The 24,799-nt window shown below is 42.9% G+C and overlaps 1 protein-coding gene and 1 pseudogene across 1 annotated transcript in view; both read right to left on the bottom strand.

Annotated features, from left to right (window-relative positions):
• Positions 1-11,007: 11,007 nt before the first annotated feature.
• Positions 11,008-15,258, bottom strand: LOC131414231 (glutathione S-transferase A1-like; annotated as a pseudogene).
• A 3,644-nt stretch (positions 15,259-18,902) lies between these two features.
• LOC131413573 (glutathione S-transferase A3-like) overlaps positions 18,903-24,799 on the bottom strand; it is a 43,544-nt gene continuing 37,647 nt past the window's right edge. Inside the window, exons 4-6 of the mRNA XM_058554152.1 lie at positions 23,002-23,143; positions 20,124-20,255; positions 18,903-19,300 (exon numbers count right to left, since the gene is read on the bottom strand). Of these exons, the coding sequence (XP_058410135.1) occupies positions 19,178-19,300; positions 20,124-20,255; positions 23,002-23,143 (397 nt within the window). The 3' untranslated portion in view covers positions 18,903-19,177. The remainder of the gene's footprint in view (positions 19,301-20,123; positions 20,256-23,001; positions 23,144-24,799) is intronic.

Raw genomic sequence — 24,799 nt, 5'->3', positions numbered from 1 at the left:
GACGCGGCCTCAGCGTGGCCAGAGAAGCGGTGCGTCGGTGCGCGCCCGGGATCCGAACCCAGGGCTGCCAGCAACGGAGCACGCGCACTTAACTGCTAAGCCACGGGGCCGGCCCAACTCTTACATTCCGATTTGAATGACTTGTCCATTCTAGCTAGGTGAATTACTGTGCTTTTAAAAAATTCATTCTATGCTCCTGTGATTCTCTAGTTTTCCCATCGAAACTTCCTGAGTTGGGGAGTTTGAGAAGTCATGTCGTCCAGGGTTTCTTAAGGGGATGATTTTGTCCCTCCCATTCCGGAGGACACTTGGCAATCTCTGGAGACATTTTTGGTTGACAAAACCAGTAGGGAGGGTGCTTCATCCATTGGGTAGCGAGTAGAGATGCGTCTGTTGTGGAGTGGGGCGATGCCTCGATGTGCATCTGAATGCTTCTTATTCACCCTCAGTCATTCTGCGTTTCATCCACCTTCGTTTTCATCCACCTTCGTTTTCATCCACCAGTTTATCCTAAAGACAAACTGATTGGATATTTAGTTGGAAATACCTTATGGTGGATTGGAGTTGGCTCTTTTTTTTTTTTGGTGAGGAAGATTAGCCCTGAGCTAACATCTGTTGCGCGTCCTCCTCTTTTTGCAGAGGAAGAGTTGCCCTGGGCTAACATCCAAGCCCATCTTCCTCTACTTTGTATGTGAGATGCCTGCCACAGCACGGCTTGGTAAGCAGTGCATATGTCCACGCCCGGGATCCAAACCTGCGAAACCCAGGCCACCACAGCAGGGTGTGTGAACTTAACCACTGTGCCACCGGCCCCGCCCCAATTCCTTTTTTTGTTTTATTGTGGTAACAATAAATGGTTTATAACATTATGTAAATTTCAGCTGTACATCATTATATTTCGATTTCTGTGTAGATTACCTTATGTTTACCACCCAAATACTAATTACAATCCATCACCACACAGTTGTTCCTAATCACCCCTTTTGCCTTCCTCCCTCTCCCCTTCCCCTCTGGTAACCACCAATCCGATCTCTGTCTCTATGTGATTGTTTTTGTTGTTTTTATCTTCTATTTATGAGTGAGATCATACGGTATTTGACTTGCTCCCTCTGACTTATTTCACTTAACATAATACCCTCAATGTCCATCTGTGTTGTCACAAATGGCTGGATTTCATCGTTTCTTATGGCTGAGTAGTATTCCATTGTGTATATATACCACATCCTCTTTATCCATTCGTCCCTTGATGGGCACTTAGGTTGCTTCCAAGTCTTGGCTACTGTGAATAACGCTGCAATGAACACAGGAGTGCATGTATCTTTACGCATTTGTGTTTTCACACTCTGGATAAATACCCAACAGTGGAATAGCTGGATCATATGGTAGTTCTATTCTTAATTTTTTGAGGAATCTCCATACTGTTTTCCATAGTGTCCGCACCAGCTTGCACTCCCACCAGCAGTGTATGAGAGTTCCCTTCTCTCCACATCCTCTCCAACACTTGCTATTTCCTTGTTAATTATAGTCTTGTTAATTATAGTCATTCTGACGGGCATGAGGTGATATATCATTGTAGTTTTGATTTGCATTTCTGTGATAGTTAATGATGTTAAACATCTTTTTACCTGCCTGTTGGCCATCTATATATCTTCTTTGGAGAAATGTCTGTTCAGATCTCTTGCCCATTTTTCAATTGTGCTGTTATTTTTTTTGTTAATGAGATGTATGAATTCTTTATATATTTTGGAGATTAATCCCTTATCACATATACGGTTTGCAGATATCTTCTCCCAATTGTTAGGTTGTCTTTTCACTTTGTTGATGGTTTCCTTTGCTGTGCAGAAGCTTTTTAGTTTGATGTAGTCCCATTTGTTTATTTTTTCTATTGTTTTCCTTGCCCAGTCAGACATGGTATTTGAAAATATGCTGCTAAGACTGATGTCAAAGAGAGTACTGCTTATGTTTTCTTCTAGAAGTTTCATGGTTTCATGTGTTACAGTCAAGTCTTTAATCCATTTTGAGTTATTTTTTGTGTATGGTGTAAGATAATGGTCTACTTTCATTCTTTTGCATGTGGCTGTCCAGTATTCCCAACACCATTTTTTGAAGAGACGTTCCTTTCTCCATTGTATGTTCTTGGCTTCTTTGTCAAAAATTAGCTGTCCATACATGTGTGGGTTTATTTCTGGGTTCTCGATTCTGTTCCATTGATCTGTGTGTCTGTTTTTGTGCCAGTACCATGCTGTTTTGGCGACTGTAGCTTTGTAGTATATTTTGAAATCAGGGAGTGTGACACTTCCAGCTTTGTTCTTTTTTCTCAGGATTCCTTTGGCTATTTGAGGTCTTTTATTGTTCCATATAAATTTTAGGATTCTTTGTTCTATTTCTGTGAAAAATGTTGTTGGAACTTTGATAGGGATTGCATTGAATCTGCAGATTGCATTAGGAAATATGGACATTTTAACTATGTTAATTCTTCCAATCCAAGAGCACAGAATATCTTTCCATTTTTTTGTGTCTTCTTCAGTTTCTTTCAATGATGTTTTATAGTTTTCAATGTAAAAATCTTTCTCCTCTTGGGTTAAGTTTATTCCTAGGTACTTTATTCTTTTTATTGCAATTGTAAATGGGATTGTATTCTTAATTTCTCTTTCTGCTACTTCGTTACTAGTGTATAGAAATGCAACTGATTTTTGTATGTTGATTTTTGTATTCTGCAACTTTACCATATTTATTTATTATTTATTATATATTTATATATAATATTTATATATTTATTATTTCCAAAAGCTTTTTCGTGGGTTTTCTTTAGGGTTTTATATATATATTTATAGATATTCTATCTATATTTATATATATTTCTATATATAAAATCATGTCATCTGCAAATAGTGACAGTTTCACATCTTTCTTTCCATTTTGGATCCCTTTTATTTCTTTTTCTTGTCTGATTGCTCTGGTTAGGACTTCCAATACTATCTTAAATAAGAGTGGTGAAAGTGGGCATCCTTGTCTGGTGCCTGTTCTTAGAGACATAGCTTTCAGTTTTTCACCATTGAGAATGATATTAGCTGTGGGTTTGTCACATATGGCCTTTAATATGTTGACGTAGTTTCCTTCCATACCCATTTTATTCAGAGTTTTTGTGATAAATGGGTGCTGTATCTTGTCAATTTCTTTCTCTGCATCTATTGAGATGATCATGTGGTTTTTATTCTTCATTATGTTAATGTGGTGTATCTCGTTGATCAATTTGCAGATGTTGAACAATCCCTGCATCCCTGGAGTAAATCCCACTTGATCATGGTGTATGATGTTTTTAATATATTGTTGTATTCAATTTTCAAGTATTTTATTGAGGATTTTTGCATCAATGTTCCAGGCCAGTGATATCGGCCTGTAATTTTCTTTTATTTGTGTTGTCCTTGTCTGGTTTGGGTATCAGGGTAACATTGGCTTCATAGAGTGAGTTAGGAAGCTTCCCCTCCTCTTCACTTTTTTGGAAGAGTTTGAGAAGGATAGGTATTAAGTCTTCTTTGAATGTTTGGTGGAATTCACCAGGGAAGCCGTCTAGCCCTGGACTTATTTTTTGGGAAATTTTGAATTACTGTTTCGATCTCCTTACTGGTGATTGGTCTATTCAAATTCTCTATTTCTTCTTGGTTCCATTTTGGAAGGTTGTATGATTCTAAGAATTTATCCATTTCTTCTAGATTATCCAATTTGTTGGTGTATAGCTTTTCGTAGTATTCTCTTATAATCTGCTGTATTTCTGAGGTGTCTGTTGTAATTTCTCCTCTTTCATTTCTGATTTTATTTATTTAAGCCTTCTCTCTTTTTTCCTTGGTGAGTCTAGCTAAAGGTTTGTCAATTTTGTTTATTTTTTCAAAGAATCAGCTCTTGGTTTCATTGATTTTTTCCTATTTTTTTTTTTAGTCTCAATTTCATTTATTTCTGCTCAATTTTTATTATTTCTTTCCTTCTACTGATTTTGGGCTTTGTTTGTTCTTCTTTTTCCAGTTCCTTTAGGTGCACTGTTAGATTGTTTATTTGAGATTTTTCTTGTTTGTTGAGGTAGGCCTGTATTGTTATAAACTTCCCTTTTAGAACTGCTTTTGCTGTATCCCATAAATTTTGCCATGTCATACTTTCATTTTCATTTGTCTCCAGGTATTTTTTGATTTCTTCATTGACCTAATCGTTGTTCAGTAGCATTTTGTTTAATCTCCACATATTTGTGGCTTGTCTCATTTTCTTCGTATAGTTGATTTCTAGTTTCATACTGATGTGGTCAGAGAAGATACTTGGTTTTATTTCAGTCTTTTTAAATTTATTGAAACTTGTTTTGTGGCCTAATATGTGATCAACCCTGGAAAAATTACTGTGTGCATTTGAAAAGAATATGTGTTCTTCGCTTTTTGGATGGAATGTTCTGTCTATATCTACTAAGTCCATCTGGTCTAATGTGTCATTTAAGACCAATGTTTCCTTATCGATCTTCTCTTTGGATGATCTATCCATTGGTGTAAGTGGAGTGCTAAAGTCCTCTAGTATTATTGTGTTACTGTCTATTTCTCCTTTTATGTCTGTTAATAATTGCTTTATATATTTAGGTGCTCCTGTGTTGGGTGCATAGACGTTTACAAGTGTCATACCCTCTTGTTGGATTGTTCCCTTTATCATTATATAGTGCTTTTCTTTGCCTCTTGTTACAGTTTTTGTTTTAAAGTCTATTTTGTCTGATACAAGTATTGCTACCCCAGCTTTCTTTTCATTGCCATTTGCTTGGAGTATCTTTTTCCATCCCTTCACTTTCAGTTTGTGAGTGTCTTTGGGTCTGAAGTGTGTCTCTGTTATGCAGCATATATATGGGTCTTGTTTTTTTATCCAATCAGCCAGCCTACGCCTTTTGATTGGAGCATTTAATCCATTGACATTTAAGGTAACTATTGATAAGTATGTACTTATTGCCATTTTGTAACTTTTTTTCTGGGTGTTTTAGTTGTTCTTCTCTGTTCCTTTCTTCTCTTGCTCTCTTCCCTTGTGGTTGATGGCTTTCTTTACTACAATGTTTGGGTTCCTTTCTCTTAATTTTTTGTGTATTTGTTATAGGTTTCTGGTTTGTGAATATCATGAGTTTCATATATAATAACCTACATATAAAGCAATCTATATTAAGTTGATGTTCTCTTTAGTATGACCTCTTTCTAAAAGCTCTACTCTTTTACTCTCCTCCTCTGACATTTTATGTTTTTGATATCATATCTAACCTCTTTTTCTCTGTGTGTGTATCCATTAGCCTCTTATCATGGAAAGAGGTAATTTTAGTACTTTTGTCTTTTGACCTTCATATTATCTTCCTAGGTGGTTGATTTGCTACCTTTACTGTACTTTTTACTTTACCAGTGATATTATTGCTTTTTTTTTTTCTTGATAATTTTCTCATTCCTATTTGTGGTCTTCTCTTTCCCCCTTATAAAAGTCCCTTTAGCATTTTTTGTAAAACTGGTTTCTTGGTGATAAACTCCTTTAATTTTTGCTTGTCTGGGACACTTTTTATCTCTCTTTCCATTCTGAATGATAAACTTGCCAGGTAGAATATTCTTAGTTGTAGATTTTTTCCTTTCAGCACTTTAAATATATTGTGCCACTCCCTTCTAGCCTGTAAGCTTTCTGCTGAGAGGCCCCCTGATAGCTTTATGGGGTTTCTTTTGTATGTAACTTGTTGACTTTCTCTTGTGGCTTTTAGGATTCTCTCTTTATCTTTAATTCTTGACATTTTCATTATAATGTGTCTTGATGTGGACCTCTTTGGGTTTATCTTGTTTGGTGCTCTCTGTGCTTCGTACCTGCTTATCTGTTTCCTTCCTTAGGTTAGGAAAATTTTCAGGTACTATTTCTTCAAATAGATTCTCTGCCCCTTTGTCTGTCTCTTCTCCTTCTGCGACACATATAATATGAATGTTAGTGCATTTGATGTTGTCCCAGAGGTCCCTTAGACTTTTCTCATTCTTTTTCATTTTTTTTCTTTTATCTATTCAGTTTGGGTGACTTCCTCTAGTCTTTCGTCCAGTTCGCTGATCCATTCTTCTGTATTATCTACTCTGCTATTGAGTCTCTCTAGTGAATTTTTCACTTCCAGTATTGCCTTCTTCATTTCTGATTGGTTCTTTTTTATATTTTCCAATTCTTTGTTGACATTCTCACTGAGTTCATCCGTTCTTCTCCCATGATCAATGAGCATCCTTATCACTTTTTGTTTGAACTCTTTGTCAGGTAGATTGTTTATTTCTGTTTCATTTAGTTCTTTTTCTGGGGCTTTGTCTTGTTCCTTTACGTGGAATGTATTTCTTTGCCTCCTCATTTTGCCTCTTTCTCTGTGTTTATATCTATGTATTAGGTGGGTCAGCTACGTCTCCTGATCCTGGAGGGGTGGCCTCATGTAAGAGATGCCTTATGAGGCCCAGCAGTGTGCTTCCCTCTCATCATTAGTTCCAAATGTTCCAGGAGTGACCTTGTGTGGGCTATGTGTGTCCTTCTGTTGTGGCAGTGTTGCTCTTGCTGTAGGTGCCCAGAGAGGCTAGGGTGTCCCATTGGCCGGCTGGTTGTAACACTCAGCTGTGTGTGGCTGCTATGGACACTTCAGTCACTTTATCGGGCAAGGGGAGCCCCAGAACAGTTGGCTGCAAGGTCTAATAGCACATTCCTGTTGCAGTTTTTCTGTTAAGTGAGTAGACACCCAGCTTGGCTGGTTGTTAGGCTCAGGAGCTTACAATTGCTATAGGCCTACATCCTGCAAGCCTCTTGTCAGCTCTGTCAAGATTGCAGATAGATGGGGCTGGCCTTAGGCATGACAGCAGCCAATTGCTTCAGGCTTTGGAAGGTGGGGCTGATCCCCTATGTGGCTGTTTGAGAAACACAAGTCTGCTGCTGACAACGCCACTGCCCACAGGGCCACACACCCCCTCAACACAGTCCTGTCCTATGCGCAAGCCCAGACTACCTGAAGTGGACCCAGTCGCCCCACAGCAGAAGCCCCACACACTCCACCAATGCCCCACACACTCCATCTGCTCCTCACGCACACCCTGCCCTGCAGAGGTGGACGTACTCACCTGGCTGCAGAGGCACCCAGCCTATGCAGGCCCACAAGTTGCCTGAAGGCTTGCTGTCCCTCAGGAGGGCTGCCTGCCCTCGCTGAGCTAGATTAAATCTGTGCTTTAGTGAGTGGGGCAGACCTTGGGCTAACAGGCCAGGGGAAGAACTCCAATCGCCTCTGCCAGTGTCTTTGTCAGCAGGCCTGTGCTAGGTTACAATGATGGCTGTCGCCAATGTCTCAGTCCTCGAGAGGTCTCAATTCTCACCAAGATGCACCCAGAGACTGTTGGGTGAGTCTCTTTCCACCAAAGGACTGTGCACCTTTCTTTCTGTGATTTTAGATTGCTTTCCTAAATGGGTGAATTGGTGCATGGGCCCTTTAAGAGATGGCTTTTTTCCCACTTATGTCCAATAGCTTCTCTGGGGGTATTCCCCACTGTTGTTAATAGCCAGCAATGCCAGATATTATGACACTTGTCTCAGTTGTGCTGAGTCCACCACATGCTTATAGCAGTAATGCTCCCCTACTTAGGTCCCCCACTCCTCCAGGGAAGGCTGCACACCTTAGGACTTCTCCCGGCCAGCCATGAAGAACCTCAGCTTGCATCCCAGGCTTGCACCAATGCACCGCTTGTCAAGCTATGCTGTGGCGGCATCCCATATAAAGTGGAGGAAGATGGGCATGGATGTTAGCCCAGGGCCAGTCTTCCTCAGCAAAAAAAAAAAAAAAGAGGAGAATTGGCAGATGTTAGCCCAGGGCTGATCTTCCTCACCAAAAAAAAAAAAAAAGAACCTCAGCTTGCGAAGGTGGCTTTTTTCTCTCCAGAAGGAAATTTCTGCCTCTTCCACCTCAGTCAGGACCGTCCCTTGTTGTGGGTGTTTTTTAATCCAGTTTTCAGTTCTCTCTCAGGGGTAATTGTTCCGAGAGTAGTTGCAAATTTGTTGTGTCTGTGGGAGGAGGTGAGTTCAGAATCCGCCTATGCTGCCTCTCGACAACTCGGAGGGAGTCGGCTCTTATATCTGTGTCATCTCCCCAGGCTAAATTTTTTTTTTTGAAAAATACATTTTTGAAAAGTAGAGTAACTCTTTTCTATCCATTTGTATCTCACTCGACTCTGCGGCTGCCCCCAGCACTAGGATGAGCTTGACCCCACACTGTGTTCTTTCTCCAAGTACAGAGTGAAATGAGAAGAAAAAGTGAGAGTAGAGTATTGATGAAATGATGATTTCTTGTAAAATGCATAAACAGACTATCGTTGTTGATACCTTACAGGTGTAAAGTTGGCAAATTTGAGGAAAATATATGTTAACGCTACTCTCAAGTACTTTCCTTAAAACTAACTAAATGTACATTTCTATAATAAATACCTTTAACTAAAGAGAAAAAAAAGACAACACACAGGATAGCTCCACAACAAAGCACGGCCCGGCCACAGTGTCCACAGGGCCAGACTGGGAAACCCACTCCAGCCGTTGTCTGGTTGCCCTGAGTTGGCTGAACCCCAGAGAGAGAAGGAGACGTGTCCGCGAGCTAACCCAGCAAAGGCTGAACTAGAATTGACTTCTGCTGACCTTCAGACTAAATTATTCTTATTACAATCTATCTTAATTTAGAATTTTCACAGCAGACATAGTATTACAGTATCACAGCTCATAACTGCTGTGTGTGGACTACTTCTACAGAGAGAGTAACCTCGGCACAAACACCCACACTCTCTCTTCTCGTCAGATTCTCAGATTGTATAAAATGTATAAAATAGAAATTGTATAAAATGGTATCATTCTTTTTTCTCTTCCTATCATTAATGTTTCTCATATCTAAATTCTCCTGCTATAGTGTTCTAAATTCTTCATTTTTACATTTCTGTAAAGATGTTTCCAACAGCAGTTGAATAAACAACTTTTGAGCTGACACCTAAGCACAGCAAGAAGGCACGATGTGAGTCTAAAACAGAATTTTCTTGTGCTGAGGACACATTTTAAAGTATTTTTCTGGTGAGCTAGATGTGAGGATGTGAGGCAATGTATGAAGATTTATAAAATCAGTACTTACCTAATTAAAATCTGTCTCCCACATGGCTCAGCAACTCAATGCCAACCCCTCAGGTATTCATAAGCCATTTTTATGATGGAATAACTCCTCCATCTGACACAGGTGGAGTCCAGTTAAGGAAAACTCCTACAGAGTTCAGAGCCAGGGGTTCCATGCTATATTGGAAGAAAAATGACATCATCCTCTTATCACGAGCAATTAGTTAATGTATTCGTTTTGAAGGTTGGCAATTAAAAGATTAAACAAAAAATTTCAGGATGTTTGGACCCTTTCTGCCAATCAGTGGTGTATACTTTTGGAAGACGTTTACTGTGAGGCTTTCAAGAATTGGATGCAAGGAGGAAGGCAGATGAGAAACCTCTGCTGTGAGCAGCAGGGAGCTGATGTCAGTAAGGGGCAAGTGGATCTCTGAAGTAGTTTTTATATTGGGTCACAGATAAAATACAGGACACCCAATTAAATGTGAATTTCAGACAAACAGTAAATAATTTTTTAGTACAAGTGTGTCCTAAAAGTTGTATGCTACCATCCATTATACCCATCTGCCTGCTTCAGATGTTGTGAATGATTTTCTTCATCTATACATCTATATGTAGTGGGTAGTATGGTGGCCTTCTAAAAAGATAGGTCCATGTCCGAAAACCTGGAACCTCTGAGTATGACCTTACTTGGAAAAAGGGTCTTTGCAGATGTAACTGAGTTAAGGATTTTGAGGTGAGACCTTCTGGATTATCCTGGCAGGCCCTACGTCCAATAACTTGTATCCTGAAAACAGGAGAGAAGACACAGACACACAGAGGGTGAGGTGATGTGAAGGTGGAGTCAGAGGTTGAAGGAATGTGGCAATGAGCCAAGGAAGCAAAGAATGCAAAAAGCCACCAGAAGCTGGAAGAGGCAGGAAGGATTCTCCCCTAGAGCCTCTGAAGGAAGGCAGCCCATCTGACATCTTGAGTTAGAGTTCCGGCCTCCAAGTGTGAGAGAATACATTCTGTTACTTTGAGCCACCCAGTTTGTAGTAATTTGATACAGCAACCATGTAGTAATTTGATACAGCATCCCATCTATGGCCCCACGACCAAGGGATTATTTGAAGCAAATCCGACACAGCATATCATTTCATCTATCAAAAATTTAGTATGTTTGGGGCAGGCCCTGTGGCATAGTGGTTAAGTTTGGTGCACTCTGCTTCAGTGGCCTGAGGTTTTGGGCCTGGACTCCAGGTGCGGACCTGCACTGCTCCGTAACCATGCTGTGGCGGCTACGCACTTAGAAAATAGAAGAGGATTAGCACAGATGTTAGCTCAGAGCTAACCTTCCAGTGTTAGAGACTCAGATAACAAGATGGTGTTGAGTTAGTTGGAAGGCCAGATAAGCCTGTGAGGAGGGAGAGAAAGAGTGAAGGTCAGCAGCAGTGGGGTGGGGAACACAGGGCCCCTTGCAAACACAGCCCAATCTCAGGCCTGGGCAAGGGGGGCCCTGGCCTTCCTGCCTGGGCACGTTTGCTAGCCTTGCCTGGCAACTCCATCCCCCCTGGCCATACTCCACTCCTCCCCTCGGTGCTTCCCAGGGAGAGCTGGGCTCTGCTCTGGGCTCCCACAGAGCCCCGTGAACCTCTCAGAAACCTGAAGCCACTGTGCCTCCCCCACTGTCCTGTGAGCTCCTAGTGTGGGGACATGGCCCTGCGGTGTCCCCAGGGCTCCCTCACCAACAGTAATAACACCGCGCACAACTACACCCACACCTCGGTGACCTAAGCGTTCGAGTCTGGGCTTTGAAAATTCTTCACAATCTTTTAGAGATTAACATACAAAATATTTTTTTGCTGAGGAAATTTTGCCCTGAGATAATATCCATTGCTAGTCTTCAAAACCAATTTGCCCATCGAGAGAGAGAGATGGGAGAGAGGGGAGACTGTGCAGAGAGAAACAAAGAGGGCAGTTGGTCAGAAGGCTGGGGTCAAGCTCTTCGACACAGTAGAGAAGTTCAACCAGACGAAGTTGAATCAGTTTCAACTGAGTTCAACCCAGGTCAGCCCTGCTCAGCATGTTGCCAACCAGGTAGTCTTGTCCATGGCTCTTTAACACCTGGCGGATTTGAGGGATCAGGTCATGGACACAGGCACAGTCAGGCTGGGCCCCTGCTCCTCCCGGGTCTCTCCAGCCCCACTCTCCCCGCTCTGCTGCTTCCTGGGGCAGGTGTGGAGCTTCAGACCTTCTCCACAGGCCCTGACTCAGAGAGACGGAGGGAGGAGTGGGCTCTGCTGTTCTTCCCTCGCTCCTCAGCTGAAGCCAAGGCCACCACGTCCTTCTCCCCTTCCCACATCACTGGGGCTCCCTGCTGCACCTTCCACTGGGCCGAGGACTTAGCACCTGCTGTGCCATATTTCCGTCGGCCCCACACCCTAAAGTGAGCAGCCCTGAAACTTCAGGACATGGCTCTTCATCTGTCTCTCTTGCTCTCTCTCCACACTTTTCTTTCTCTCTTCTCCCTTAGGCAAAGGCTCCATCTTCACGACAGCCTTCTTCAATCCTGAGGAGACTATTTCAGAGTCTACCTTTCTCCTCTCCTCTGCTCTCCTCATTTCCTGTCTATCTCTCTGGATCCTGAAATAAACTCGGGTCAACTTGAACTCATCATCTCCCTTACAACGCTGGTCTAACTTCTACCCCACTTGCATCTGTCAATAACATTGGTGGAATATGTTCTAATTTGCATGCTGAGTGTCTAGGGGTGACTGTGCTGATGTCTGCAACTTGCTTTAAAATGCATCAAAAAATACTATGCTTGATTGGGGAGAGCAGGATGGGGACATACCTGATTAAGCTAACAAACACCATAATAAAATGTTAATTTTTGCATCTAGTTGATGGGTGTATATGAGTTCATTGTACAAATCTTTCAACTTTACTGCACGTTTGAATTTCACATAATAAAATATTGCAGAATATATGTGAGGTTTATTAAAAATATTGCAGCAGTATGGAAATCACAGAGAAAAAAGAGAAAAAATACATGGGGTAGCACCAACTAAAAATAATAACATTTTGGCAAATACCCTTTTAGACTAATGTATGTGTATGGAAGTATAGATAAAAAATAAAAAACATTAATAAAGCATCAAATGCTATATTGTAACATGCATATTTCATCTATGTTATCACAGGGCTCTTCGATTTCAGAGTATAGATGTCCTCCAACCGCAGTGACTGAAGAGCTTGTCGTCATGTGAATGTGCCTAAACCCTCAGCACCACAAGGGCCAGAAGAGTGCATGTTCTGATTAGTATTAAATTCTTCGCTCCTTGAGTACGGTCAGACACACTAGCAATACATAAAATTTTGTTGAATGAATGAAAGAATGATTTAACAATTTATAAATATGAAGGTGTCACTGTTAATCTTTTTATTTATATGTAAGCCTCTTGTATCTCTTACAATCATTTCTTGGTTCCTGATGTTTCTTTAGTGTGAATTCAGGTAGCATTGATCTTGAAATGTTCTCCTTTACCTTCAAAGAGAAACATTAACTAAGAGAAGTACTCTGTGTAATGAAGGAACTTTATTTCCTTAGTTTGCACGACTTTCCTCAAAAATCTAAGAGCCATGTCCCCCAAACTTGTAGGTTATTTTCCCTTAACAGCTCTTCATCTCTCTCGTGCTCTCCATCCACTGCCCCCATCTCTGTTAGATGTATCTCACTCATTCCCTGAAATACTACCACATTCTCCTGATGGTCAGCTGGTCTGACGTCTCCTTACAAATGGTACCAGAATATTTTCAGACATATTGCCTTCCTCATGTTCCTCCTGGACCAGAAACCCCTGTATGGTGTTCTGCAGGATCTACTCCAATCTCTAGTGTGGCTCTCAGAGCCTTCCACAGCCCAAGCTCTATGACCATGAAATTCCATTGAACAGAGAATTCTAGACTGGGTCCTGGTAAATTGAAGCTTTGCTGAAAATTATAAATTGGGTAAATCTGGTACAATACTTCCTCACAGTGGATTTTTGTAACATGTCTTGAGTGTCAGGATGCTCCATTAACCAGTATTAAGGAAGGCTCCCTGGAACTGAAGATCAAGCCCCGGGAAGGCCCAGGAACTGTTTTCTTTCTCCTCTAACCTCGGTGCCCCCAAGACACTGAGCACCACACTTACCTTTTCAAAACAGGGAAAAAATGATTTGTTGTTCTCTCTTTTGTCAGGGTAATCTTGGCATTTTATTCATCAGGTGGGCTCATTGACCAAAGTATGCACACGTCATTCAAATCTGCCAGACCTCCCATGTACACATCAATCCTGAAAGACAAAAATGACCAACTTTTCAAATGTCTCCTGCCTTAGATGTTTTACTTTAAAAATGTGAAAGAATGGGGCATCAGGAGGTGGCAAAGGAATTCACCTCCGTTGGATGCATTTTTTATAGGCCAGTCAGCTAGGGATTTTTATTTAATTTTCACATTTCATTCTAGAACAAGCTTCCAAGGTGGATACATGTCTAAAATTTTTGTTACACACATGACCAAATATAAGGACCAAGAGCAGCGCTGACCTGCCCTGAGTCACAGGCATGAGACACATTGGTGGAATCACTGCAAGTAACCACCGAGACTCTAGCTGGGGTTTGCCATCTCTGCTGGGTTTTGTTCTGTGCACAAACTCAGTGTGATTCACATGACCAAAGACCTGCCACCTAAGTCACCTCCAGAGAGTCCCTGGGACAGCCCTCTCAGTCATGGCCCTCTCCCTCTCATCCTCCTACACCACCTAGGCCAACATAATGCCCAATGTTGGCAGTTCTTCCAATGATTTCCCAAGGAACTTGGTTCCACAGCCCTCTCCATGTCCTGTTGCCCCAAACTGGCTATGTTTGCATTTCTCGAGACCCCACCTAAAATATCTTCTGAAATAATGCAATTCTTTATACAGTTCCAACCAGCACATTCCAGGTGATATTCTTTTCCGGTCCCAACAGGGTTTCCTGTAAGAGATCTTTTAAAATGAAAACTTTATTGACATATAATTCACCTACCATAATGTCACTCTTTTCCAGTGTACAACTTTGTGATTTTTAGTAAAGTCACAGAATTCTGTACCATCACCACACTCTAATTCAGAATATTTTCATCCTTCCCAAATGAAACACGTATGCTTTCACAGGCCGAACCTGGGCCACCAGCAGCGGAGCGCTCCCACTTAACAGCTACGCCACGGGGCCGGCCCCACTATGAGCATTTGAGTACAATTATTAACGTGGATTTATTTTCAACTCTTTTGGGTATCTACTTAGTAGTGGAGTTGCTGAGTCATATGGTAACTCGATGTTTAACTTTGGACAACTGCCAACAGTTCCTTACACGATTTTAATTTTAATCATGTGGTCCCGTGCCAACAGGGAGCAGACGCCCCAGATCCATTTGTATTGAATAAATCTGCTGCTACTGTCATGTGTCAAAATGCTTGATGTAACCCGAGCATCTTGGGTTGAACCTCTGCTGATCCTTGTCAAATAGCCCATCCACACAAATGTGTGATAAGTTAGGTTGCCGGTCGTCATTCTGGTAATTCAGGAACATGAATCAGTTCCTTTCGGTCCCACCCTTCCCCAGCCTTAACCTCTAGGCACGCAGACTCTTGGTCCCTTGTCTCTGGTGTGGGCTGGTGTCCAGCTCCTGAAGACCTGAGCACCTGGAGTCATGACTCCACCACCCTCCCGGCATCTTAGTTCATCAGGGTTTGGAGACCTCTGTCACTGTGCCCTATCCATGGGCCACACCCTCTTCTATAATCCCACTTGCTTGAGTCCACTGCAGGTTTCCTGTCCCTCATCCTCCGAGGTCTCTGCTGTACTGGACCTCAGTCTATACCACCAAGGCCACACTGCTGGTGGTCATGATCCCCCTGTCGTGGTCCTGCTCCCTCAGGGAAGAACCTACACTGTTCCTATTAACTGTTGATGAAAGAGCAGGAAAAATACCGTACAGGGCTCTCTCCTTTATGTCTTTCCCGTAGAGGTTGTATTTGGCGGCAATGTAGCTGAGAATGGCTCTGCTCTGCGCCAGCTTCATCCCATCAATTTCCACCATCGGCACTTGCTGGAACATCAGACTCCCGTCTTTGGAAAGAAGAAAGGAGAAGTAGAGTGAAATGTTTTATGGATCACACTTTTGGAATGAAAAACTGTTTGTTGGAATGACTGAAGACATAAAAGGAAACAAAAAATTATTACCTGGGAACATTCCAAAGGAAATAGCATTGTTTTTTACCTTCTTGTAATTCTTTTTCTTATCAATCTGTCTTTTGTTTTTTAAGCTCTTATTTCATTTATCTTTTTATTTCCCATTCAGATACACAGTAGGTCACTGTATTTTTTGCCTTGATTTCTTTTCATGGATGTTTTAGGCAGACGTTGGGAGAAGGTGCAACAGGTCCACCAGCCGGTTACCGTCTTAGTTGGGAAGTTCCCAAAACAAGTCTGTGAGGTTCCTGGCATTAAGGCTAGTAGTAAAGGAAATTTCTCTGTAGGTGTTTTGTACACTCCTCAAATCACCCCATTGGGCAATGTGTGCACGGGTCCCTGTGTTCCCCACCCCACTGCTGCTGGCCCTCGCCTTTTCTCTCCCTCCTCACAGGCTCACCTGGCCTTCCAACTAAGTCAACACCGTCTTGTTATCTGAGTCTGTAATACACTAGGACATCACCTTGTCAACCCGTCAGAGAAGAGAATTCAAGGCAACTGTGGGGCCTGTTTCTCCTCTTTCACTCTAACGCATGTATTTGATGTTCCTGCTGGGAGGGCTGTGGGGTCCTGAGCTGCTAGAGCTCAGTCACGGTGCAGAAAAGGAGGAGAAGCAAAGAGAGGGATCCACAGGGCCTAGGGTTGGTCCTGGAGCAAATACTCACAGAGTTTCAGCCCTTCCTGATACTGAGGGAGTTGCCAGACATGCTCAAGACTCCCCACCTCTTTCATTTAAAAAGCCCCTCCTTTAGAGTTCAGGGGCCAGGGGTTCCAAGCTAGATTAGAAGAAAACTGACAAGTCCTCCTCTTATCACAAAACAAATTGTTAATATATTCCTTTTCAAGGTTGGAAATTAAAGGATTAAACAAAAAATTTCAGGATGTTTGGACTCTCTCTGCCAGTCAGTGGGGAATGTCTTTTTGAAGAAATTTACTGTGAGGTTTTCATGAGTTGGATGCAAGGACGAAGGCAAATGAGAAACCTCTGCCATGAGCAGCAGGGAGCTGCTGTCAGTAAGGGGCAAGCGAGTCTTGGCAATACTTTTTATATTGGGTCACAGGTAAAATACAGGACAACCAATTAAATGCGAATAACAGGCAAATAATAAATAACTTTTTAGTATAAGTATGTTCTAAACTTTGTATGGAATGTACTTATACTAAAAAATTATTTATTGTTTATCTGAAATTCACATTTCACTGAGTGTCCTGTATTTATCTGCTAAACCTGGCAACCCTATGTGTATACTCTTGTCTCTGCCACACTCAGATCAGCCTTCCTAGCCTCTGGGCCTTTGCACATGCGCTTTGCTCTAAAGAGAATACTCTACCTTAACCTACGATTGTATTTCCCCTAATATATCTTATCTCACATTATTTTGACGCTATGTTTGATATCAGTTTCCCCATAGACTGTGAGCTCCTGGGAGTAGGGCCTTCATCTTGTTTTCAGTCAACTCCCCAAAGTCTGGCACAGCCCCTGCACATATTAGGAGCACAATAAATAATATAGTATTTTAAATGGAAAATTTCTAGCAAAAGCAAAAGTAGGGAGAATAGCATTACAAACCTTAATGTACCCATCTCCCTGCTTCAGCAACTGCCAATAATCTTTTTTCATCTGTAAACAAGATCCACCTGTAGTGGGTTGTCTGGTGCCCTCCAAAGAGATAAGTCAATGTCCAAATACTTTCAAGCTGTGAATGTGACCTTACTGGGAAAGGGTCTTTGCAGATGTTACTAAGTTAAGGAGCTTGAGATGAGATCATTCTCGATTATCCTGGTGGACCCTAAATCCAAGAACATGTATCCTTATAATGGAAGAGAAGACCAAGACACACAGAGGATGAGGGGAGGTGAAGACCAAGTCAGAGGTTGAAGTAACGTGGCCATGAGCCAAGGCAAGCAAAGAATGCAAAAAGCCACCGGAAGCTGGAAGAGGCGGGAAGGATTGTCTCCTAGAGCCCCCGGAGGAAGGCAGCTCAGCTGACACCTTGATTTGGGACTTTCAGCTTCCAAAAGTGTGAGAAAATATGTTCTGTTGTTTTAAGCCACCCAGTTTGTAGTAATTTGATACAGCAACCAAGAGAAACTAACATATACTCCCACCTACTCACTCCATGACCTCGGGATTATTTTGAAGCAAATCCTAGACAGCATATCACTTCATCTGTTAAAAATTGACTGTTAATCTCTCAAAGGTAAGGACTTTTCTTCTAAACATAGTCCGACTATTCTTGTATCGAACCAAAGTTTTATAATTCCTTCATTTCAGTAAGTATTCAACATTCTAATTTTCCCAAACATCTCATGAAGCATTCTTTACAGTTGGTTTATTTACATCAGGCTCCAAGCAAGCCCCACACACCGCATTTGAGTGATGGGAATAAATATATTTTGAAGACATGGGTGAGTGAATACCAATGTCAGGCAGGTGGGAGTGTGGGGAGAATTGTGAGGAATTCCCAAAGCCCAGACTAGAGCCCTTAGATCAACCAGGTGTGCGTGGAGTTGCGTGCGGTGTTATTACCGTTGGTGAGGGAGTCCTGGGGACACCGCAGGGCCATGTTTCCACACCAGGAGTGGGGGAGGCACAGTGACTTCAGGTTTCTGAGAGGAGTGGAGTGTGGCCACAGGGGAAGGAGCTGCCAGGCAGGGCTAGCAACTGTGCCCAGGCAGGAAGGCCAGGGCCCCCATTGCCCAGGAGTGTGATGGGCTGGAGGAGGGTGTGAGGAGGGATGTGAGGAGGCCTCCCTGCAGGTACAGGAGTCACTGAAGGAGATCACGCAGGTGGAGAGACTCAGACGCACTTGAGAAAATCTGCTCTGGCTGTGAGTAGAGAACAGACCAGAGTGAAGTGAGGCCTCAGTCAGGGAGCCCTGTGTCTGTCTGCTCCCTGCCCCACCCCCACTGTGGGGCCCCCCGACTAAGGGGAGGAGAACTCCGTTTGCCACAGCCCACCTTTTCTGGGAGATTGTCAATCATTGGATCTGAGTGGGGCTAAAACTAGAAATCACTCCTCACCCAGGCACTCTGGCCCAGAACAAGGATTTTGTATATATTCATTTATACATAATTCATACATATAGTCTGTATCTTGGCAGCCCGAGTCTAAGGGACACTGAGTGACCTGAGAGGAAGGCTCATGCCTGGGCCCCACAGAGCACTAAGCAACAGAGCGATGATGTGCCAGGGTGCTCGGGGACTGGAAGGGACAGCAGGGTCCCCTGAGAGCAGAGCTAGGCTCTGTTTTGTTCTTCATTCTGTCCCCACCTCCTAGAACACTAAAGAGTCCATAGGGGACGTAATAGCTGTTCAAAAATGCATCAGAAACAACATTTGTATTATCATATGGAAAATGCCTTTCAAAGAAAAAATAAAATTTCTTTAGCCATTAACGAGAAAGGTAGGTATTTTACTGTGAATAATTGAGAGTGTCAGGTATGAATTTCTGCACTCGACTCGCTGATGGCTCTGTGACAGATGTTATATGACAATGTCTGGAAAAGTTCAAGAAGACACATAATCTATGTTTCCCTTTTTTATTTATTCTAATTCCAAGCAAGAGACAGGATAGAAGGAGATTGAAATCTGATTTCATATTTGATCCTAATGAAAAGAATAAATTGTAACTAAAACTGCTCATAGGAGTGCTATTATTTAATTACCACTAAAACCTTGGAATAGTATGTCAGTCTCACATAGCCAGGATCTACATTTAGGTCAAGTACTTCATTTTTGAAAGATTTTGGAACGTGGTCCAGCATGTGCTGGGGGCCATGAATGCTTTCTTAAAACTTGAAAATCTTTCTTGCTTTTTCTACAGTTTTCTCATCCCCTGGAGGCTTCCTCTGGCTGCCAGGCTGCAGAAACTTCTTCACGGTGGGGACGTTGCTGATCCTGGTTTTCAGGGCCTGCAATGCACAAGAGCACAGCCTCAGAGTGGAGCCAAAGACCAACCCCGTCATTAGCACAAGCCAGGGAATCTGAGACCCTCCTAGACGAGGACCCACTGAGTCTCCTCCATCAGCACCAGTGTGAGGCTGGGGAACAGACAACTGGTGAGCCATGAGGATAAGAGGAAGAAAATCCAGCTCACTAGCACTTTCTTCCCTCTCTTCTTCCCTACACACTCATCCTGTGGATTCATGGCTCTTGTGCAACACAAGAAAGAGGATGTGTCTGTCGGATATCAACACAGATACAGTCTCCAATCAGGAAAAGCAAAGATATAGGAAGTGGGCTGGGACTGGAGACAGAAAACATAAAATGGTAACCATGAGGCCAGTCAAAACCAATTTACCCATCGAGAGTGAAAGATGGTGAGAGAGGACAGACTGCGCAGAGAGAAACACAGTGTCTGAAAGTAGGAGCCGGAGCCGAGGGGAGGAGACCTGATCACAGACTCAGGTGTGGAAAGAGAAGGACACACCTGGGTCAAGGGAATCCCAGAGAAAAGAGGACAGAAACCATCATGGACCAGGGGCCTGGGAGAGAGAGGCTGACCCTGGGTCCCTCTCCTTGTAAAAGACAAATTCTTCTTCTTGGGGCAGCATCCACACAGATCTCCTCAGCATAACAAGATTCTTTTCATGCCTCAGACCAGGGCCCAGGAGTCAATTTTGGAGACCTGAGGACAGCAAAGGCCTGGACAATAATGGGGACCCAGGAACCAAATATTAGATTCCAAGATGGGAGATGAGGGCCTTCCGTCCTGAGGGCTGTGAAAGAGATCACCTTCAGCAGAGGGAAGTTGGCCAGAAGGCTGGGGTCAAGCTCTTCGACATAGTAGAGAAGTTCAACCAGCTGAATGTCAGCTCTGCTCAGCGTGTTGCCAACCAGGTAGTCTTGTCCGTGGCTCTTCAACACCTGGCGAATTTGAGGGATCAGGTCATGGACACAGGCACAGTCAGGCTGGGCTCCCTGCTCCTCCCGGGTCTCTCCAGCCCCACTCTCCCCCTCTGCTGCCTCCCTGGGCGGATGTGGAGCCTCAGACCTTCTCCACCGGCCCTGACTCAGTGAGACGGAGGGAGGAGTGGGCTCTGCTGTTCTTCCCTCGCTCCTCAGCTGAAGCCCAGGCCACCATGTCCTTCTCCCCTTCCCACGTCACTGGGCTCCTGCTGCACCTTCTTCTGGGCAAGGGGTTCGGATCCGCTGTGCCATGTTTCTGTTGGCCCCATGCCTTCCAGCCTCAGCAACCATGAGATTTCAGGATGTGGTTCTTCATGTTACTCTCTCTCTTCTCTCACTTGGGCAAGGACTCCATCTTCACGACAGCCTTCTTCAGTCCCGAGCTGACTATTTCAGAGTCTACTTTTCTCCGCTCCTCTGCTCTCCTCATTTCCTGTCTATCTCTCTGGGACCTGAAATAAACCTGGGTCACCTTGAACTCACTGTCTTCCTTACAACATTCACCCTGCTTCTACTCTACTTGTATCTGTCAATAACATTGGTGGAATATGTTCTAATTTGCAGCCTGAAGTGTTTAGGTGTGACTGCACTGATGTGTACAACATGCTTTAAAATGCATCAAAAAATAACATGTTTGGGGGCCGGCCCGGTGGCAGAAGCGGTCAAGTGCTCGCGCCCCACCCCGGCGGCCCAGGGTTCACCGGTTGGGATCCTGGGTGTGCACTGACACACTGCTTGGCAAGCCATGCTGTGGCGGCGTCCCATATAAAGTAGAAGAAGATGGGCATGGACGTTAGCCCAGGGCCACTCTTCCTCAGCAAAAAAAAAAGAGGAGGATTGGCAGATGTTAGAACAGAGCTGATCTTCCTCACAAAAAAATAAAATAAAATAACATGCTTGACTAGAAGAGAGAGGGATGGACATACATGATTAAGCAAACATCATAATAAAATGTTAATTTTTGAACCTGGGTGGTGGGCACATATGAGTTCATGGTACACATCTTTCAACTTTGTGCATATTTGAAGTTTTCATACTAATATTATTGCAGACTATGTTTATTAAAAATGTTACAGCAATATGGAAATCACAGAGAAAAAACACACATGGCATCACCAACTGAAGATCACAAGATTATGACAAATACCCTTTCAGACCATGTATGCATATAGAAGTTGGATAAAAAAACAAAGAATATAGGGGCCGGTCCCATGGCGGAGCGGTTAAGTGCGCGCGCTCCGCTGCTGGCGGCCCGGGATCCCCGGCGCGCACCCACGCACTGCTTGTCAGGCCATGCTGTGGCGGCGTCCCACATAAAGCAGAGGAAGATGGGCATGGATGTTAGATCAGGGCCAGTCTTCCTCGGCAAAAAGAGGAGGATTGGCATGGATGTTAGCTCAGAGCTGATCTTCCTCACAAAAATAAAAAAATTTAAAAGAATAAAGAGTATAACAGGCCGGCCCCGTGGCTTAGCAGTTAAGCGCCAAGCTCCACTGTTGGCGGCCCGGGGTTGGGATCCCGGGAGCACACAGAAGCACCGCTTCTCCGGCCATGCTGAGGCCGCGTCCCACATACAGCAACTAGAAGGATGTGCAGCTATGACATACAACTATCTACTGGGGTTCTGGGGGAAAAAATAAATAAATAAAATTATTTAAAAAAAAAGAGTATAACAAAGCATCAAATGCCATGTTGTAATCTGCATATTTCATTTATGTTATCACAAGGCTCTTTAATTTCCGAGTGTAGATGTTCTCAAACTGCAGTGACTGAATAGCTTGTCACCATGTGAATGTGCCTAAACCCTCAGCACCACGAGCACCAGGAGAGTGGATGTTCTGATTAGTATAAGTGCTTCACTCCTTCAATAGGATTTGAAACACTAGAAATGAATTAACATTTGTTGAATGGATGAAAGAATGATTTAATGCCTTACAAAGACAAGGATTCTATTTGTATGTGAGGGTGCTGTATCTCTTACAACCATTTTTTGCTTCATGATTTTTATTTAGCAAGATTTCAGGTACTTTTGAACTTGAAATATTCTCCTTTACCTTCAAAGAGAAACATTAACTAAGATAGGTACTATGTATATTGATAGAACTTTATGTCCTTAGTTTGCATGACTTTCCTTAAAAATCTAAGAGCCATGTCCCCAGAATTTGTAGATCACTTTCCTTTAATATCTCTTCATCCATTGTTTCCTCGCCACCCACTGCCCCCATCTCTGTTTAGATATATCTCACTCATTCCCTGAAATACTACCACATTCTCCGGATGGGGAACTGTTCTCACGTCTCCTTACAGATAGTACCAGAATATTTTCTAATGTATTGCTTTCATCTTGTGCTTACTGGAGCAAAAGCCCCTGTATGTTGTTCTGCAGGATCTGCTCCAATCTCTGGTGTAGCTCTCAGAGCCTTCTACAGCCCAAGCTCTATGACCATGAAATTCCACTGAATAGAGAATTCTAGATTTCATCCTAGTAAATTGAAATTTTGCTGAAAAATCATAACTTGGTAAGCCTGGTACAATTGTCTCTTACAGTGGATTTTTATAAAATGCCTCGAGAGTCAGGTGCTCCATTAACTAGTATTCAGGAAGGCTCCCTGGAAGTGAGGGTCAATGCCCCAGGAATGCCCAGACACTCTTTCTCTTTCTCCTCTAACCTCAGTGACCCCAAAACACTGAAAAGCCCACTTACTTTTTCAAATGCAGGGAAATAACGATTTACTGTTCTGTCTTTGATCAGGGTGATCTTAGCATCTTTTTGATCAGGTGGGCTTATGGGCAGAAGCAGGATCATTTCATTCAAATCTGCTATACCTTCTGTGTACATATCAATCCTGAAAGACAAAAATGACCAAAGTGTCAAATGTCTCCTGCCTTAGATGTTATAGTCTAAAAGTGAAAAGAATGAGGCACCAGGGTGTGGCAAAGGAATTCACCTCCATTGGGTGCATTTTTCTACACCACTCATTCACCTATAGTTTTACTTAATTTTCACATTTCATTCTAGAGAAAACTCTCAAGTTAGATAAGTCTCTAAAATTTTTGTTATACACATGACCAAATATAAGGACCAAGAGCATCCGTGACCTGCTACGAGATACAGGCATGAGAGACATTGGTGGAATCACTGCAAGTAACCACTGAGACTCTAGCTGGGGTTTCCATCTCTGCTGGGGTTTGTTCTGCGACAAACTCAGTGTGATTCACATGGCCAAAGACATGCCACTTACGTCATCTCCAGAGAGAGTCCCTGGCACAGCCCTCTCAGTCATGGCCCTCTCCCTCTCCTCCTCTTACACCACCCAGGTCCACTTAATGCCCAATGTTGGCAGTTCTTTCAGTAATTTCCCATAGAACATGGTTCCACAGCCCTCTCCATGCACTGTTGCCCAACACTTGCCACGTTTGCATTTCTGAAGACCTCACCTAAATATCCCCTCAAATGGTGAAATTCTTTATACAATTCCCACCAGTGCATATTCCAGGTGATTTTTTTCTATTGTTTCTAACAAGGCTTCCTATAAGAGGTTTTTCATAGTAAAAGCTTTACTGATGTATAATTCACCTACCATAATGTCACCCTTTTCAATTACACAATTTTGCGATTTTTAGTAAAGTCACAGAATTCCGTAACTTCACCACACTCTAAGTCCAAAATATTTTCATCCCTCTCAAACAAAATACTGTATGATTTCGCAGGCATTCAACACTCTTCCTTCCCTCCAGCCCTAGGCAACCAATAAGCTACTTTCTGTTTATATGGATATGAATGTTCTGGATGTTTCATACAAATGAAATCCTGCAATATGTGCCGTTTGTATCTTGCTTCTTTTATGTAATGTAATGTTGTCAAGGTTCATCCATGTTGTAGCCTGTATCAGGACTTAATTTCTTTTCATGGACAAGTAATATTCCATTGTATGGATATACCACCCTCTGTTCATCCATTCATCGCTTGATGGCCATTGGCCTTCCTTCCGCTTTTTGAAGATTATGAACAACACTGTTATGAACATTTGTGTACCAGTGTTAGTGTGGATGTATTTTCGATTCTCTTGGGTATATATCTAGTAGCGGAATTGCAGTCATATGATAGCTTTATGTTTAGCTGTTTGAATAACTGCCAACAGTTCCTTACATGGTTTTCAATTTAATCATGAGATTGCATCACAATGGGGAGCAGACTCCCCAGATCTGGTTTTATTGAATAGATCTGCTGCTTCAGTCTTGTATCAAAATGCTTGATATAATCCTAGCATCTTGGGTTCAACCTCTGCCATCCCTTGTCAAGTGGTCCGTCCATATAATTTGGTGATATGATAGGTTCACGGTCATCATTCTGTTAAATTCTGCAATATGAAAATCAGCTCATTTGGGTTCTTCTCTTCCCTGGCCTTACCATCTAGACCCTCAGTAATTTTGTCCCTTGTCTCTAGCTGTGGGCTGGTGTCCAGCTCCTAGAGGCCTGAGCACCTGGAGTCATGACTCCA

The sequence above is a fragment of the Diceros bicornis genome, chromosome 14 (genome assembly GCF_020826845.1).
Source record: "Diceros bicornis minor isolate mBicDic1 chromosome 14, mDicBic1.mat.cur, whole genome shotgun sequence".
In the NCBI taxonomy this organism is placed as follows: domain Eukaryota; kingdom Metazoa; phylum Chordata; class Mammalia; order Perissodactyla; family Rhinocerotidae; genus Diceros; species Diceros bicornis.
Note: the sequence above shows the minus strand (reverse complement) of the source record. Positions and strands in the feature narration are given on the sequence as shown.